Here is a 15,918-nt window from a genome sequence, read left to right as displayed (position 1 = left end):
AAAAAAATAAATTTAGGATATTGAATTATTTTTGTTCCAATTAAGGGGCAAATAAGCATGGCTAATTCACCTACCCTACACATCTTTTTGGCTTGTGGGAGTGACACCCATGCAGACACGGGAGAATGTGCAAACTCCACATGGACAATGACCAGGGCTGGCATTGAACCGCTGACCACTGTGCGACCATGCCACCCACCAGCCCAAGGTTGATAGAATAACTCAAGTGCCAGCTTATTGAAGGGCGAGGTCACAGACTTGTTCAGCTGCAGAGGACTCAGATGGGGACTTGGATGGGACAGTGTACAGGAAAATGCTGATGAGCATGTATACAGTGCTGCTGGGTGCATTGGCAGGGCTTGCCACAGAGTCTGTTGGCACAGTCAGAGAGCATTGAGGAATCTGACTCCAACTTGGCACAGGCCTTCGCACAAAGCTTGGAGCCTAACTTTTCCAGTCCGGATGTGATGGCCAACTTTATGATGGAGCTTGCAGACCTAGCCATGACGCAGTGTCTAGATTAATGCTTTTGCTTCCATTACTGCAAGCTCTCCAAAGTTTCAGTGCCGCAGTGGAAGCTCAGACCAAAGCTGTAAGCTCCATGCTTGGTGCTCTAACGCCTCTGCCAGCATGGTTTCCTTTACTTTTTTTAAGTTACGCTACCCAATTCTTTTTTTCCAATTAGGGGGAAATTTAGCATGGCCAATTCATCTCCATTGCACATCTTTGGGTTGTGGGGGTGAGACCCACGCACACACGGGGAGAATGTGCAAACTCCACATGGACAGTGACCCAGGGCTGGGATCCAACCTGGGTCCTTGGTGCCGTGAAGCAGCAGTGCTAACCACCCCTATTGCCAGCATGGCTGTGGATAGCACTGATGAAGGCCCATGGAGACTCTCAAAGCAGCTTGCCAATCAGTCCTCTAACTCAGATTGTGGGAGCACCACCCTGGGAAATGCCAGTGGTCCAGTGGTGCACGGATCTGCTGTCCTCTCTTGGAATTAATGCATTCATGGCTCTCACAACTATCACTCTGCCAATGTCCTTGCTGTTGCCTTTCAGCCAGCAAGTCCAGACTGCTGCCCTTAACGCTGATGTGGTGCAGTCCGGAGCTGATCCCTCAAGGCACAAAGCTGCTCAAGGACCATCTGCAGCCTCCCCCACTAAAAGTTAGCAGCCTTCTGCCAATCATGCTGCAGCTTCAATGTAACACATAACACTAGGACAGCCAAAGGTTGCCGCATATTACAGTAACTAAGGGAATGTGCAAAGGTTAATAGTTCAGTTTTCTAAGGGTTATTGACAGTGCTGTTAGATAAAGTTGTAATGGAATGTTTTTTGTTGGTGGTTTTTATTTCAGGATTTTGGCCAAGAGAATATAATGATGGTATGTAGCAGGTAAATTGAAAGGTGGAGGACTTTGGAGCAATGGTGATGTGGGGTTGATATCTTGGAGAAACCAGTGTCTCAGCATCTGCTCATAGACAGCCCTTCCAGAGTGATGGCATCCCAGATGTCTCCTCACTGCTTCTTCCTTTGCCATTGCTTGTTCTTTATCCTCTTCGGGTGCCTGCAAATGCCTGGTGGCAAAGGTTGCCCCCTCGTACGAGTGAGATTGTGGAGGATACAGCAGACTACAATAAACTTGAACACCCACTTTGGTGAGTCCTGGAGGATGCTTTCTGAATGGCCCAGGCTACGGAACCCTTGTCTCAGGGTGATGATGGTTTTATGCATGATGTTTCTGGTGTTTGCACGTCCCTCTTTATAAGCTCCCTGTGCTCATATGGTTGGGTGGTGGCGTAAGGGGGTCATGTGTTAGGTGAACAGCAGGTGTCCTTTGTCACCTAGCAACTTGCCTCTGGTTGTTGGTGGTGGTCTAAAGATGGCAGATGTGGCAGACTACTACAGGATGAATGCGCCGAGGCTGTTGCCAGGAGAGCAGGCATTCACTGAGAGGATCTTCTTGTCGCACACTCACTGGATGTTAATGGAGTTGTGGCCTTGGCAGTTGTAGTAGATCTCCCAGTTAATGTGAGGCCGACAGAGACACACTTGTATAGTCAAATTCACTCGTCAACATTGGGAATTTCGTCAACTTGGTAAATCCACATTCTCTCCCCTCCTGTTTCTCACTGGTCAGGCATCAGATGGTGAAGTTCACTCTCCGATGCAAGGCCACTGCTACTGCCCTTATGTAGCCATGGATGACATGCCATGCGTTTGTCAGGAGTTTACAGAGCAGGCAGATGACGAGTTGTGAGATGTTGCAGAAATTGCCTACTCCTGGCCTGGAAGCACCTAGTGATATGGGAATCTAGGGTGGCGGTAACCTTGATAGCCATTGGCAATCCCATCCTCTCCTTGCTGGGAGGTTGTGTATCTGGCTGGAGGAAGTGACACAGTTCAGTGACCAGGAATTGGGAAATGGAAATGGTTTTGGCTCCCCATCCTGCATGGCATGCTTTGGGGTTGCCCACCACAATCTTCAATGCTTCAACCAATTAAAGGCCTGGGAGCAAGCTCACTGTTCAATTAGGGATGATGGGTGGTCTCTGAACACTGGAGGGCCAATGGAAGAGTCTCCAGCACTGAGATCTGCAGTCCCACCAATCAAAGTGGAAGCTGCTGATCTGAATAGGAAGACTGTGAGGCACATTGGCAGATTTTTACTTTTTAAAAAACCATAGCTACCTTACCATGGTCAGCACGGTGGCACAGTGGTTAGCACTGCTGCCTCACAGCGCCAGGGACCCTGGTTCGATTCTGACCTTGGGCGACTGTCTGTGTTGAGTTTGCACATTCTCCCCATGTCTGAGTGGGTTTCCTTCGGGTGCTTCAGTTTCCTCCCACAGTCCAAAGATGTGCAGGTTCGGTGGATTGGCCACGCTAAATTGTCCTTATTGTCCAAAAAGGTTAGGTGGGGTTACTGGGATGGGGTGGAGGCATTGGCTTTAGTGGAGTGCTCTTTCCAAGGGCCGATGCAGACTTGATGGGCTGAATGGCCTCCTTCTGCACTGTAAATTCTATGATTCTATGATTCTACCACAGTCAAAAGATGTGCAGGTTAGGTGAATTGGCCATGCTAAATTGCCCCTTAGTGTCCAAAGGTTAGGTCGGATTACCGAGATATGGCAGGGAGTGGGCCTGGGTTGGGTGCTCTTTCGAGGGTCGGTGCAGACTCAATGGGCCCAATAGCCTCCTTTTGCACTGTAGTATTCTATGATCCTCAAGGGGCAACCCTCCAAGGGATGGCCAGCAGCAATTATGCAATGGTGTTCATTATGGGTCTGAGAGGGCAGTTCATCACTCACTTTTGTGTCCGTAACCCACTGTCCCAGCTCTAAGCCCACCTCTATTGTCAACTGGAAACACCAGTTAATGTCTGAATGAGGCTTCTTCTATCTGTAAAGATTGGCATTAATTGGCTGCTCCCTTGCTTTCTGGTGGGCAGCCAATCCATCCCTGAGCCGCCCGCATGAAAATGGCTCGGGGTTAGGATGTGAACTGGTACAGAGATGGGTGGAACCAAATTGTGTGCCTTCCCACCTTAGGTCTCAACCCTGACCAATTTACAAATCCCAACACATCTCCCAGTTGTAGCGCAGACACCTTAGGCATTTCTCCTGGCTGAGGTGGAAATAGGAGAAGTGTTCCCTAAAGACCATTAGTGGTTAAGTGACTTCCATTGAGGGCCCTCCTCTTCCTCCCTCTGCTCACAGCTTTCCTGCTCTATTGCCTTGCTCTTTATTACCAAATCATGCTGTAGTTTAGTGGTACTGCAATGTTGATTCTCTTTTAAAATAGGGGCCTCACGGTAGCATGGTGGTTAGCATGAATGCTTCACAGCTCCAGGGTCCCAGGTTCGATTCCCGGCTGGGTCACTGTCTGTGTGGAGTCTGCACGTCCTCCCCGTGTGTGCGTGGGTTTTCTCCGGGTGCTCCGGTTTCCTCCCACAGTCCAAAGATGTGTGGGTTAGGTGGATTGGCCATGCTAAATTGCCCGTAGTGTAAGGTTAATGGGGGGATTGTTGGGTTACGGGTATACGGGTTACGTGGGTTTAAGTAGGGTGATCATTGCTCGGCACAACATCGAGGGCCGAAGGGCCTGTTCTGTGCTGTACTGTTCTATGTTCTATGATAGCCCCCATGACTAAAGTCCGATAAATGTTTTCTTTACAGTTCAAACAACTCCTCTGACACCTTCGTCAAAATGTAGCATCTTGAAAATCCATCATGTTAGCAAAACACCGCCAATAAAACAGCACAGCACTTCCACTAACTGCACCAGCAAAACTAAGTCAAAGGCAGCTCATCTGGAAGGTGGATGGTTGGCCCTATACAGGTGAGGGTCCCTCATGTAGATGAGGGTCCCTCATGTAGCCGAATGCAAGTTCACCTGGGAGTGCTTAGGGACGGGAGGAGGGAGGAGGAGAGGGAGGTGGGGGAAATGAGCTGAGGGAGCAGAGAGGAGATGGGGAGAGGAGGGGGAAAGGAGAGGGGAAAGGAGAGGGGAAAGGAGAGTGGAAAGGGAGGAGAGGGGAAAGTGGAGAGAGAGGGAGAAGAGAAGAGTGAGGGAGGGTGGGGGAGAGGTAAGGGAGATATGAGGGAGTAGAGGATAGAGGGAGACAGGAGGGAGCAGGATATTATAGGACTTCTTCAGTCCAAAATGGTGAGCGTACATAAATTAAATGTTACAGGCTGTCTGACATCATGATCTGCTTACTCTGTAAGCTTCTGGCAAACACTTGCACTAGTGTCCTGTCAGTCTGGGTGTACTGAACAGATCACACCCTTTTGGACAACTTTTTTAAGAGATTCCACAGCACTGGCAACAGCAGCACCACAAAGTTCAACTTCTCCACAGGGTTTAACTTCATGGCCAGACAGGGTAATGACTGCAAAACAATAAGATACTGCAATAAGGGCTTTTGTGAATGCTACCTTTAATAAGTTGCATGTCATTAGATTATGGGGTCAGTTAGCTCAGTTGGCTGAGCAGCTGGTTTGTGACACGGAGCAATGGCAAACCTGTGCGTTCAATTCCCGTACTGACTGAGGTTATTCATCAAGGCCCCGCCTTCTCAACTTTGCCCCTCGCCTGAGGTGTGGTGATCCTCAGGTTAAATCACCACCAGTCAGCTCTCAAAGGGAGAGCAGCCTATGGTCCTCTGGGACTGATTACATTTACACAAGATTCTGTAATGCCCACTCTCTGAGATTTAATCAGCATCTTTTTAATAAGGCTAAACCTTTACTTACCTTTACTCCGTTCTTGCACAATAGTATAGAGCTATAGCGAAACATAGAAAGATATTACACACTTGTCTTGGCCTTCAATGCATTGTGAATAAACGTACCCACCCGTGCATACTATTTTGGGTAAAGAATACTAAGCTGTCGGCAGTCCTTGTGTTGTGATGTGAAAAAATGCATCAATGATTGATTTGATCACGTATGCCCAGGCAATTACAGGATCGTGACATTCAAGTCACTGAAAGACCTCCCTTAGGAACTATGATTGAACCAGTGAAAAGGCAATGTTATTTTTAGACCAAGTTGTCCCCACTCCTGAAATAAATGGTGGATTTAATAAGGACACGGGGAGTCCACACCGAGTTAAATAAGAAACAGATTTTTATTTACACAAACAATATGTACACTACCCAGTAGATCCCTATCGTTCCAACTGAGGTGGGTGTCTTACTGGCCGACCTTATATACACTGGGTAATTGAGATACCCAGTCCCTAACAAGGGTACTCGTAATCCAAAAGGAGCATGGGGAAGACAAACATTCCCAGCCGTAGGTTCCGTGTGGGATATTACAGTGGACACAGGGTGGCTGGAGAAACGAGGTAGGTCAGTTATTTTGAACTTTAAAAAAATGAAAATCGAATTGTGGTGTTGATTACATTACGAAAAGAGAATCATAGAATCCCTACAGTGTAGAAGGAGGCCATTTGGCCCATCCTGTCTGCCCCAACTCTCTGAAGGAGCACCCTACCTAGGCTCACATCCCACTCTGTCCCCATGACCCCATCTAACCTGCTCATCTTTGCACTGTGGGAGGAAACCGGAACCCGGAGGAAACCCACGCAGATATGGGGAGAAAGTGCAAACTCCACACAAGGTCCCTGGTGCTTTGAGGCAGCATTACTAACCACTGTTCCCCCGTGCCGGCCTACTGTGAGGTAGCAGTGTTAACCACTGTGCCGCCCGTGGGGGCCAAGGTACCTCGAGAGGTTGGAAGAAACAAGGGATGACAGGGCAACTGGGACAAATGATTGTGTTCAAATTAATTTAAAATATTTTTAGTGTTAACTTTGGTTGGTTATGGTGAATATTACAATAATAAAGATAACTCCAAAGTTTCACTGTGTATGAAATACTGAATGAAAATTCAGAAATTTAAATATATTACTTTAAATGGAATTCAGGAAAATTCCAAACTTAACACCTGACAATGAATTGCTGTAGGTAAGTACTTTAAATAAATCATGGGGTTCTATAGATTTAAACTGAAATATAATGTTAATGGATTCATTTCTGTTTTTGACTGTTTAAAGTTCTCCCTAGATTTTTATCAGGGACATTTTTTTACCATTTTACTAGGTAGTTACTCCTCAAATATTTAATGTCCCTGATGTTCGTATATGTACCTTAATATGACAGTGCTTCTAACATTTGAAATATTTAGCTTATTCATAACTTGGATTGCTCACTGAAGCTGGACCACATTTGAGTGCTTCTTTATTTTTCTTGAACAGAGAATTGAAAAATGTAAGAAGCACATTATGAAAGGGGCACACTACTATAATTTGGGCCTTGCGATGGTCTGAGGACATAAAGCCTTGAAAACTTCCAAATGTTCCAAGAGCAAAGGCATCAAAACTTGACACCGGAGGACCTAAACTGATTCAAAATAGCACCTTGTTCCTGAGATTAAAATTTCTGCCTGTCAAAATCAGGATAGTGCAATCAAAGGAACCACTGCAATCGTCCATCCCAACCAACGACCATTCTGCCATGTCCTACCTTTGCCAGCTTGTTAAGAATGGTCATTTTTGCAACAAGTGGAAATAGGTCAACATTGCATAGAGTGGCTAAATGATTCATTGTTGGGGATACTTGAGGTCTGTGATTTCTGCCGCATGATGAGTCAATTGAATTAATAACTCAGAATTATGATCAATGCCTTTAAATGCACAGAAAACATATCCAAATAACTTCTTAATGTGTTTTTACGCTCTATGTATTAAAAATCAAACTTGTAAACAAGTGAAAAAATATGTTGAATGCATCACTATATCATTTTATGCATTGGTTCTGCAGTGCTCATAGATGTATTGCTAATGCTATTTTGCTCACTATTAGAAATGTAGGACGTTCTCATCACAGCAATCTTTCAAAGTAAAAAATGATCCAGGTGCTTAGAACGTGATGATCAAATCTCCATGACCGATGGGCAATAATTCATGGAAATGAGACCTCATTGCATGCACGGTAGTATTTTCTAAATGCACGTTATCAACTTGGCTTAACGGCAACACTCATGTCTCTGAGTCAATTTATATCCACCAGAGGTTAGAAAACGTAATCCAGCATACAGAGAGTGATGCATTGTTGGAGGGGCTGTCTTTCAGATGAGATGTTCAGCCAAGGTTCTCGCTGCAGGTGCCAGTGATTCAGCTGGACGTAAAAGAAACCCACGGCACTATGCAAAGAAGAGTAGGAACTGTCCCTCGTTTCCTGGCCAACATCCCTCCCTCAGCACTAATGGTCATTCTTGCACTTTACTATTTTATTTTGGAACATCCGTTGACAATTGCCACGCTATTTCAAAGGTAATCCAATGATTAGAAAGTATTTTATGTTGTGCTGAGGTCATGGCAAGGTGCTCTTTAAATGCAAATTCCTATTTTACCCGCAGAAGGTATATAGGTAGTGTGCACTCCTATCATGGTAAAGAACTGATAAAATTGCAGTGCCAGATAAAAACACTTTTTTATGGAACTATAACTGCACCGTATGGACCATGTTTTACGCTACTGTTAGAATCAAATTTCAATGTCCAAAAGAAAAAAATCCATTAAACTCCAAAAAAAATCCAAAACACTAAGATGTTTTAATAAAGTTAAACACATAGGAAAAGTACATAAAAATGCCTCAGAAATAAAGAAAGACTCGTGTCTCTGAAAGACCACACAGTACAAGGTTGTGATTTTGCTGGTGTATCAAATGAATTATCACTGAACCAAATTATCTATGGCAGAGATTTATAGTTACAGTACTGACTGAGTTTTGTGAAAAGGCTGTATACTTTGTTTTGTTTGGATTAAAATAAATGTTGACCTTAAAAAATCCCCTGCTTATTTCAGGGCATCAGTTGGCACAATCAGATTGCAGTAAGGGCATGCAGTGTCAGGTGGGACAGCAGTCACCATGGGAAGCAGCAGGAGATGGGACATGAACCGTCAATAGGACGATGAAAGAATGTGGAGGAAGCTATTTTTGACTAAAATCTGCTGATCGTTTTTAGTTTCTCATCCAGAGATTGGCAAAGTAAAGATCCAGGATTGTAGGATCCTATTATAGGTCAGTATAGACACACAAATTGCTGATAAAAACATAAGCTCATTGAAAAGGTAGAAATGAGAAAAGATCATACAGCCCATTTAGTTTACCTCATTTTTGGATCCATGATCAGGGCCTGTTGTGACCTTTATCAACTCCTGTCTTGGTACCACACACATGTGTAACAGGATTGAGTATTCAGACCAATCAAGAAGCACAATATGCAATTTTGTAGCAATTTTTGATTATTGGGATTGCATGCCCAATCGGAATCAGATAAAATTACACTGTTGATATAAATCACTTTATATCACAGAACAAGAAGGTCCTATTTTATCCACCTGGCCATGATACAAAATAGGACATTAATCTTAATGGATCACACATGTTTCTGAGTCACAACAGTATTTTTTACCAGTGACATGGTCTCATCAGATTTCCACAGCACATGAATTAGACTCCTTTTCCCAATTACTACCCATTTGAGGGACTATCTGAGCAGTTGGAACTTTCCTCATTTGCAGATAGACTCAAAGCAGCCACAGGATCATGCAAGTACTTTTTTAGGCAATGATATCACGGAATTTATTCATGAGAATTTTTCTTTTGAACCCAATTGGCCTTTTCTCCAAGTGTGCCTCCTGTGCCTGCTAGATACCGAACTCAAAGTTACAAGAATTCCATCAACTAAAACCAAGTGATATTTCCACACACCGCGCTCTTCACCCTGGCCCTTGGAGCTGTGGCTACCAAGAAAGTGTGCCAAATTGCACCCATACTGCTGCGGATTTTATCAGGCTGAGGTTTAAAACACTCACTTGGAGTTTCGTTTCCGATTCCCAACTTGTGCACCCTTGGAGGATTGATCTGATTTGTCCACCAATCATTTGAAACACTAAAGCAACGTAATGCATGAAACGCAAGACTGCATCCAAAATCCGACAATGTGTATCTGGACTTTCACACATTGGAGCTAAGGGAAACGTACTCAGCTGACTTCCAGAAATGTCCAGGGTGGGAGAGGCGGCGATTTCGCTTGGGCAGTTTCTCAAGCAGCTCCATGATCTTCGGGAAGCTGGGACGCTCTTCCTGCTCATAGGCCCAGCAGAAAAGCAGGATATCCTGGAATCGGTAGGAAACAGATAACAGATGCACTGAGACTAAAAAAATATACAAATTGCTATACCATGCATACATTTATTTTTACCTGCTAACAGATCAAAGCTAACACAATGCATAACACGTTTTTAAAATGGAGTACAGCTAAATTAGCCACACAAGAGAAACTAACAAGATTTATAATCGGAATCTCTGGTGTGAGACACAGATGCTTTTAACACCAATACAAAAATGGTATTGGTGGAAGTTCACCATTATATTATAAACTGGATTTATAAATAACACCATAAAACCAAATCATGTTGTCAAATCGTACAAATGTAACAAAATTATTACTAACAATGGGAATGAGTGAAATATTCGTCATAATTGGGCAGCACGGTAGCACAAGTGGATAGCATTGTGGCATCACAGCACCAGGGTCCCATGATCGATTCTCCGCTGGGTCACTGTCTGTGCGGAGTCAGCGCGTTCTCCCCATGACTGCGTGGGTTTCCTCCGGGTGCTCCGGTTCCCTCCCACAGTCCAAAGACGCACAGGTTAGGTGGATTGGCCATGATAAATTGCCCTTAGTGACCAAAAAGGTGAGGAGGGCTTATTGGGTTACGGGATAGGGTGGAATTGAGAGCTTAAGTGGGTCGGTGCAGACTCAACGGGCCGAATGGCCTCTTTCTGCACTTTATGTTCTATGTTTAACAAGTTGTACAGAACTGAAGCTGCATAAAGGGAGATAAAGGCCATTTGATGTTGCCATGTTCGTTTTCTAAGAAAGGCCTTTATTGATGAAAAAGGTTATATGGCAAAGCAGGCCTTACCAAAAGAACTAAAGGTGAGAAAATTCATTAATACAGATTAATACAAGGATATAGACTTAGCAAGACAGCCATGCAGACCAATAAAATTGTTCATTTCAAGTAAATGTGTTTGTCACTTCTGAGCCTCTTGACAGATCTAAGTCATACATGGGCATGTAGTACTTTAAAGTACTGAATAATTTTAGATTAGCAATGGCTGTTTGGTGTCTACCTACCGAAATCTCCTTTCCCACTCCAATTTGACTGAGACTAGGCTTCATGCCTCGCCCGGCTTGCCATATTATCGCATCTGTTGGCTGATTTTTGAAAGGCCACTCGCGTGCATGCAACTCGTACCATATGGTTCTGTCATAAAATTCAATAAATAGTATTAACACAACAGTACGGTGTTTTGAAAACATTTGTACAGATGTAGAACTGGAACAAGTTAGATTGCACTCCATGCATTCCCAAAAGACAAAGAAAATAAACTAAAATCTCTTCTGCAATCTTTATAACAGACTAAAGCAGGAGAAAAGAGAAAGACCAAATTTAAAGAGTGCTGTGCCTGCAACATCTAAAATATCTCTGGCTATGTAATGTCTAATTTATATGTTTAGAAGAGTAAAATACATTCTGTGATTTAAATTTGTTGGAAGTTAAAAGAAAAACAAAAGGGATCCACAATTCAATCATTTTCATTTCTGCTGTAGCTTACAGCATTTTAATACATTACACATTACGATGATAATGTTAATGCGCTGCTTTCTACTGACCATTTCGTCGGTACTTCAGTAATTTTGCAATCCGCTCTGGAAATCATGCGCGGAATTTTTCAGTATATTTTTGGCTTATTAAAATAAACGACTTTGACTGAAACTCATTTATAAAGTTATCAGCCCATTATCAAAAGAAAATCAACATAAATGGTGTGATTCAACTAATTAAATGCAACTCGTATTATATAAGGGGCCTCAACGGGGAATACATGGCCGAGGCCGCACTTAGCCCAGTTTTGTTCACTATGGAGCTTTGCTTGCAGCTTGATCTACGGCGCCTCCGAAGTGACCCTCGCCCCAGACCGAACGCACTTTGGGAGGGTGCCCAGCCATCAACCCCCCCCCCCCCTCACAACACAGGGCGCCCCGGCCTGATCGCACACAGAGCAAAATGCCAGCTTTGCACCATGGCAGTGCCAGCTGGCTGGTACCCAGGTGGCACTTCCAGGGTGCCCAGGTGGCACCAGCAGTGGCAGGGTACCACCCTGCTCAAAGGGCATGTAGCGGGGGGGGGGGCTTTCGATCTCCTGGGAGACCCCCATAAGTGCCGTTCTATTTCGTCCCCGTTTGTGGAGACCAGTCAGAACGGCACTTGCCCGAGATCTTGGAGGCAAAGGGAATGACTCCCAAAGCCTCAGATACCTCAGAAATATGTACATTAAAGTGATACTAGCTGTATCACTCTAATATGCAGATTTGCCAAAAAGTGATGGGGTTTACATTGCAACATCGCGCGAGGCATTGCGAGCCAGGCAGATCCCTGGACGGGGTCTCCTGGCTTTTATTGACATCACTGCGCCGCAGCGAGCTGCTTTTCGAGCATAGCGTGGCCACTGGATCACGCCCATAGGCTTGAATCAATACAACCAAAGTATTTAATTGATAGGCCATACAAAGTCTGGTTCAATTACTCTTATTAAATGCATTGGAATGGTCTTTGCGTTTCTTATAGATTAGGTGTTAGTCAAATAACATTTTTTAACAAAATAGTGTTGTTCCACTTCCCCTCTCACTTGCAATGAATGCTTTCTGCAGCCAATGTTCATGGGACTTGTGGCTTTAGAAGAAATTGCTTTGCAGTGCAACATCTTTTACATTTATATTCAGGGAGATAATATCCAAATTTACAGTCTCCACGGTGTTAATGTTGTCCAACAAGGGCACGTGCTGCAACATACTGTAATTCCTTTCCTGTTGTGTGCACACAACCATGCAAATTAGGAAAGGTTGTAAGCCACTTGATCCCGCTCTGTCATTCAAGACGATCATGACTGTTCTGAGTTTAATCTCAATTTCAAATTCCTGCCTACTCCCGATAACCTTTCACCTCCTTGCTTATCAAACATTTATCTACTTTTACCTTAAAGATATTCAAGGACTCTGCATATTTTAAGAAAGAGAATTACTTGAAAATTCATTGAGGTTCGTTTTGTGTTACAGTATTTGTCAAGGTTCATCCCGTGCAGCTCTGTGTCGCAGGATTCTGTGCTCTATTGGCTGTCCCCAGGGACACTAACCAAGACAAACATTAACTGCTGCTGGAGGATTATCAAGTCGGTGAAAGATTTCAGTCTGCCCAAAACCTGTTGATCTTCCAGTGCAAAGAATTGTCCTCAACCAAAAGTTGCAGAGTGGCACATTACAAGGTCTAGGACTATTTGCTGAGGGACGCATTCAAGCTTGGGGCAGCCACCTCCAAGTCATAATGGGGAAAGGCCACAGTGTAAGGCCTTTCAGCAAATGTACAGCGAGGGGCTGGTAAAACCCCCTGGTCTGTCTGCTTAATACTAAATATATGTAACTGTATTGAAGCACCGCACGGTGCAACATGGCCAATGTAAATAGTTTCAAAAGAATTGTAATGAAAGTATTTAAATGTATGTAATGTCCTTATTACTGAATTGAAGCACCTCAGACTGCATCTGGACCTCTGGAGGAAATGTAAACATTATCGTTTCTTACTATTATGATTATTTGAAATGTATTTGTAATGATTTTTCTTTCGAGATTTTATGAATAAAGTGTATTTTTGAAATTAATTAAAAAATTTGGTTAAGGGGAAAATATCTTCAGCGATTTTCACAAACTCTACAGGATAATCAATGGATGTACAAAACACAAAAATTTCATTTTAATGTAATAAATCAACCTCCTCTCATTCAATTACTTAAAAACAATCTGTTAAAGAAAATATTTATGTTCTGCATTTAGCACTAGGTTCTGGTTGCTCATAATTTACATTTGTAACAATATTAATTACTACACATTGTTATGTTCTGTGTTATGGCCGCAGTAAAGATCCACACAGAACATCCAGTTCCTTGACGAGCAAGATAATTTATTAACAAGATGAACACGTGGAAAGATAACTGACAAACCATGATACAAACAGTAACAAAATAAATAAATTCAGTGAATTCACCTGGAGCTACTTTTAGTGCGACTAACGTCTTGTATGACTTACTACCAACTGGCCGGTGTCTCAAGTCATATGGTAGATCTCTATCGCCATCAGCTGGTTGGAGGTCGCATTGCTAACTATACCTTGATAGACAACTATATACAAAACTATGCACAGGCATATCACCGCATACATCACCAAAGGTGGGCCAGAATTCTCTGGCCATTGGGATTGCCGGCAGTGCGCCCGCCCCCCCCCCCCCCCCACCCCCCCCCCCCCCCCCCCCACCCCCACCCCCTCTCGCCCCCACGGTTTCCCAGTGTGGTGGGGTGTTTTCTAGGTAAAATCCCATTGACAGTGATGGAAACGGAGAATCCGCCCCACCAGTTTAAGAGAAATTTTACAGGTTGTTGTAGAGGAACACTTGCATATGTTGCTGTGATACCAGGGGCAGCCAATGATTGCAGAAAATCTTGTAAATTAAATTGCAACGGACTTTGGATAAATGTATCTTAAATCCAATAAGTGATCCATTACGCTTCACAATTACATGGATCACTGTTTTTCCTAATTTATGCTACCTCTTAAAAAATATATTTTGGTAACTTTGGGCAGTTATCATTGAAAGGAATTTATGGAGGTAATGTTAGTCTCCCATGCCCAGTACAGAATATTATAATAATGGAATTGAAAATCTGATGGCTTCTATAATGTGTGATTGTCCACAGTACTATAAATAGGTTAACATCCCACTATCAGATCAGTAAATGGGATAGGGTCTTTGTTCGTATTTCTCAAACTGGGATCTGCAGAGACTTTCCAAGGGTCCAGGGATTAATGTGAAAGTGTTTACAAGTCGCGAGTGACGAGTGGCTACAAAGTGAGATCCAAGTTCTGATCGGTCATCTGGATTATCCAACTGTGAGGTCAGGCCTGTTCTGTAAACACCATTGCATATTCCATGATCACTTATTATGAATCCCAATTAAGATTCCAGCTTGAGAAAGTTAAGATATGTTCAAAATATACAGCTATGTCCCAGTCTAATTAATGTTATGACAAATTTAATACAATTTTTAAAAAAACCAGCCACCACAGAGCTTATCTTATGAGGCGGCAGTGAACTAACCCAAATGCAAATACATCTGATTGCTTGGAGAACGGGAGTTTATCTTCATCTGTAGAGGGAGAAAGTTGTTGAATAATTTCAGGAGCCAGATGACACAGCCAACCATTCGGGATCCTCATTTCACTCTCTCTCCTGGAGAATAAAACCAATGAAAAATTCATACAATTAGTGACAGGGGAAAATAATCATCAGTTTTGTTTTTTCTCCTACTTTTTGCATTTGCTAACTAATCACAAAGTGTCAGCCTAAAATAGCTGTGCAATTAGGGAGAAGCACGGAAGTAATGATTTTGACAGATAAGACATAAACTGAGTAGTCTGTAAATAGATCCATATTGCAGTTTAATATGTTGCTGTAACACACAGGTGTACATGAATTTATTATTTCTCAATATTGAAACTGCATCTAGAAATCAAATTAGAAGAATTTAAAGACAGACATTCCTGGGAACTGGTCCTAAACATATGCAAGAACAAGAAATTCTGGTCAAAAATTTTCACAGAGGCAATGGCCCTGCCAGTCCAATCCCAGATGAATTGGCCATACTAAATTGGCCCTCAATTGGAAATAAAAATAATTGGGTACTCTAAATTTGTATTTAAAACACTTATGTGGGACCCCCGACCGCTGGCATTTTACCAGATGCAACTGGAGGAGCTCTTTAGTTGGCCACTTTAGGGACGCAATTGGCCTAAAGTGGGCTAGGCCACCTGACATTCACCCTGCTGCTAGTAAAATTCTAGCAGAGGTGGGTGGTTGATGGGCATGGCATCTGCTGCCATGCCATCCAGTTCTACACCCCTTTTCACTTGCCAGCTCATACCCGGGAGGTGTTCATAAAATTCCAGCTGCTGATTTACTGAGTGCTGAAGTACAGCCCGACGTTACTGAATCATGTAGTGGGAACTGATTGCTCCATGCCAGAGACGATCCCTTGACTAGTTTGATAGTTGGAGAGTAGCTGTTAACACAGAATTTGTTATTGGTGGTTGAGTTTAACTTCAAAGCATTAAAACACAGACTTGACGATGAGGTGACATACTGGCGGAAAGAGATTTATTTTCTTTGGTTGATATTTATGTGCTTACATTTAATCAATATTGCAATAATTGGGTGGA

At 43.3% G+C, this 15,918-nt stretch overlaps 1 protein-coding gene across 1 annotated transcript in view; it reads right to left on the bottom strand.

Moving 5' to 3' along the window:
* Positions 1 to 8,104: 8,104 nt before the first annotated feature.
* The window catches only part of ksr2 (kinase suppressor of ras 2), a 592,582-nt gene continuing 584,768 nt past the window's right edge, over positions 8,105 to 15,918 (bottom strand). The window contains 3 exon segments of the mRNA XM_038791136.1: positions 8,105 to 9,700; positions 10,728 to 10,857; positions 14,801 to 14,932. Of these exon segments, the coding sequence (XP_038647064.1) occupies positions 9,539 to 9,700; positions 10,728 to 10,857; positions 14,801 to 14,932 (424 nt within the window). The 3' untranslated portion in view covers positions 8,105 to 9,538.

The sequence above is a fragment of the Scyliorhinus canicula genome, chromosome 1, assembly GCF_902713615.1.
Source record: "Scyliorhinus canicula chromosome 1, sScyCan1.1, whole genome shotgun sequence".
Taxonomy (NCBI): domain Eukaryota; kingdom Metazoa; phylum Chordata; class Chondrichthyes; order Carcharhiniformes; family Scyliorhinidae; genus Scyliorhinus; species Scyliorhinus canicula.
Note: the sequence above shows the minus strand (reverse complement) of the source record. Positions and strands in the feature narration are given on the sequence as shown.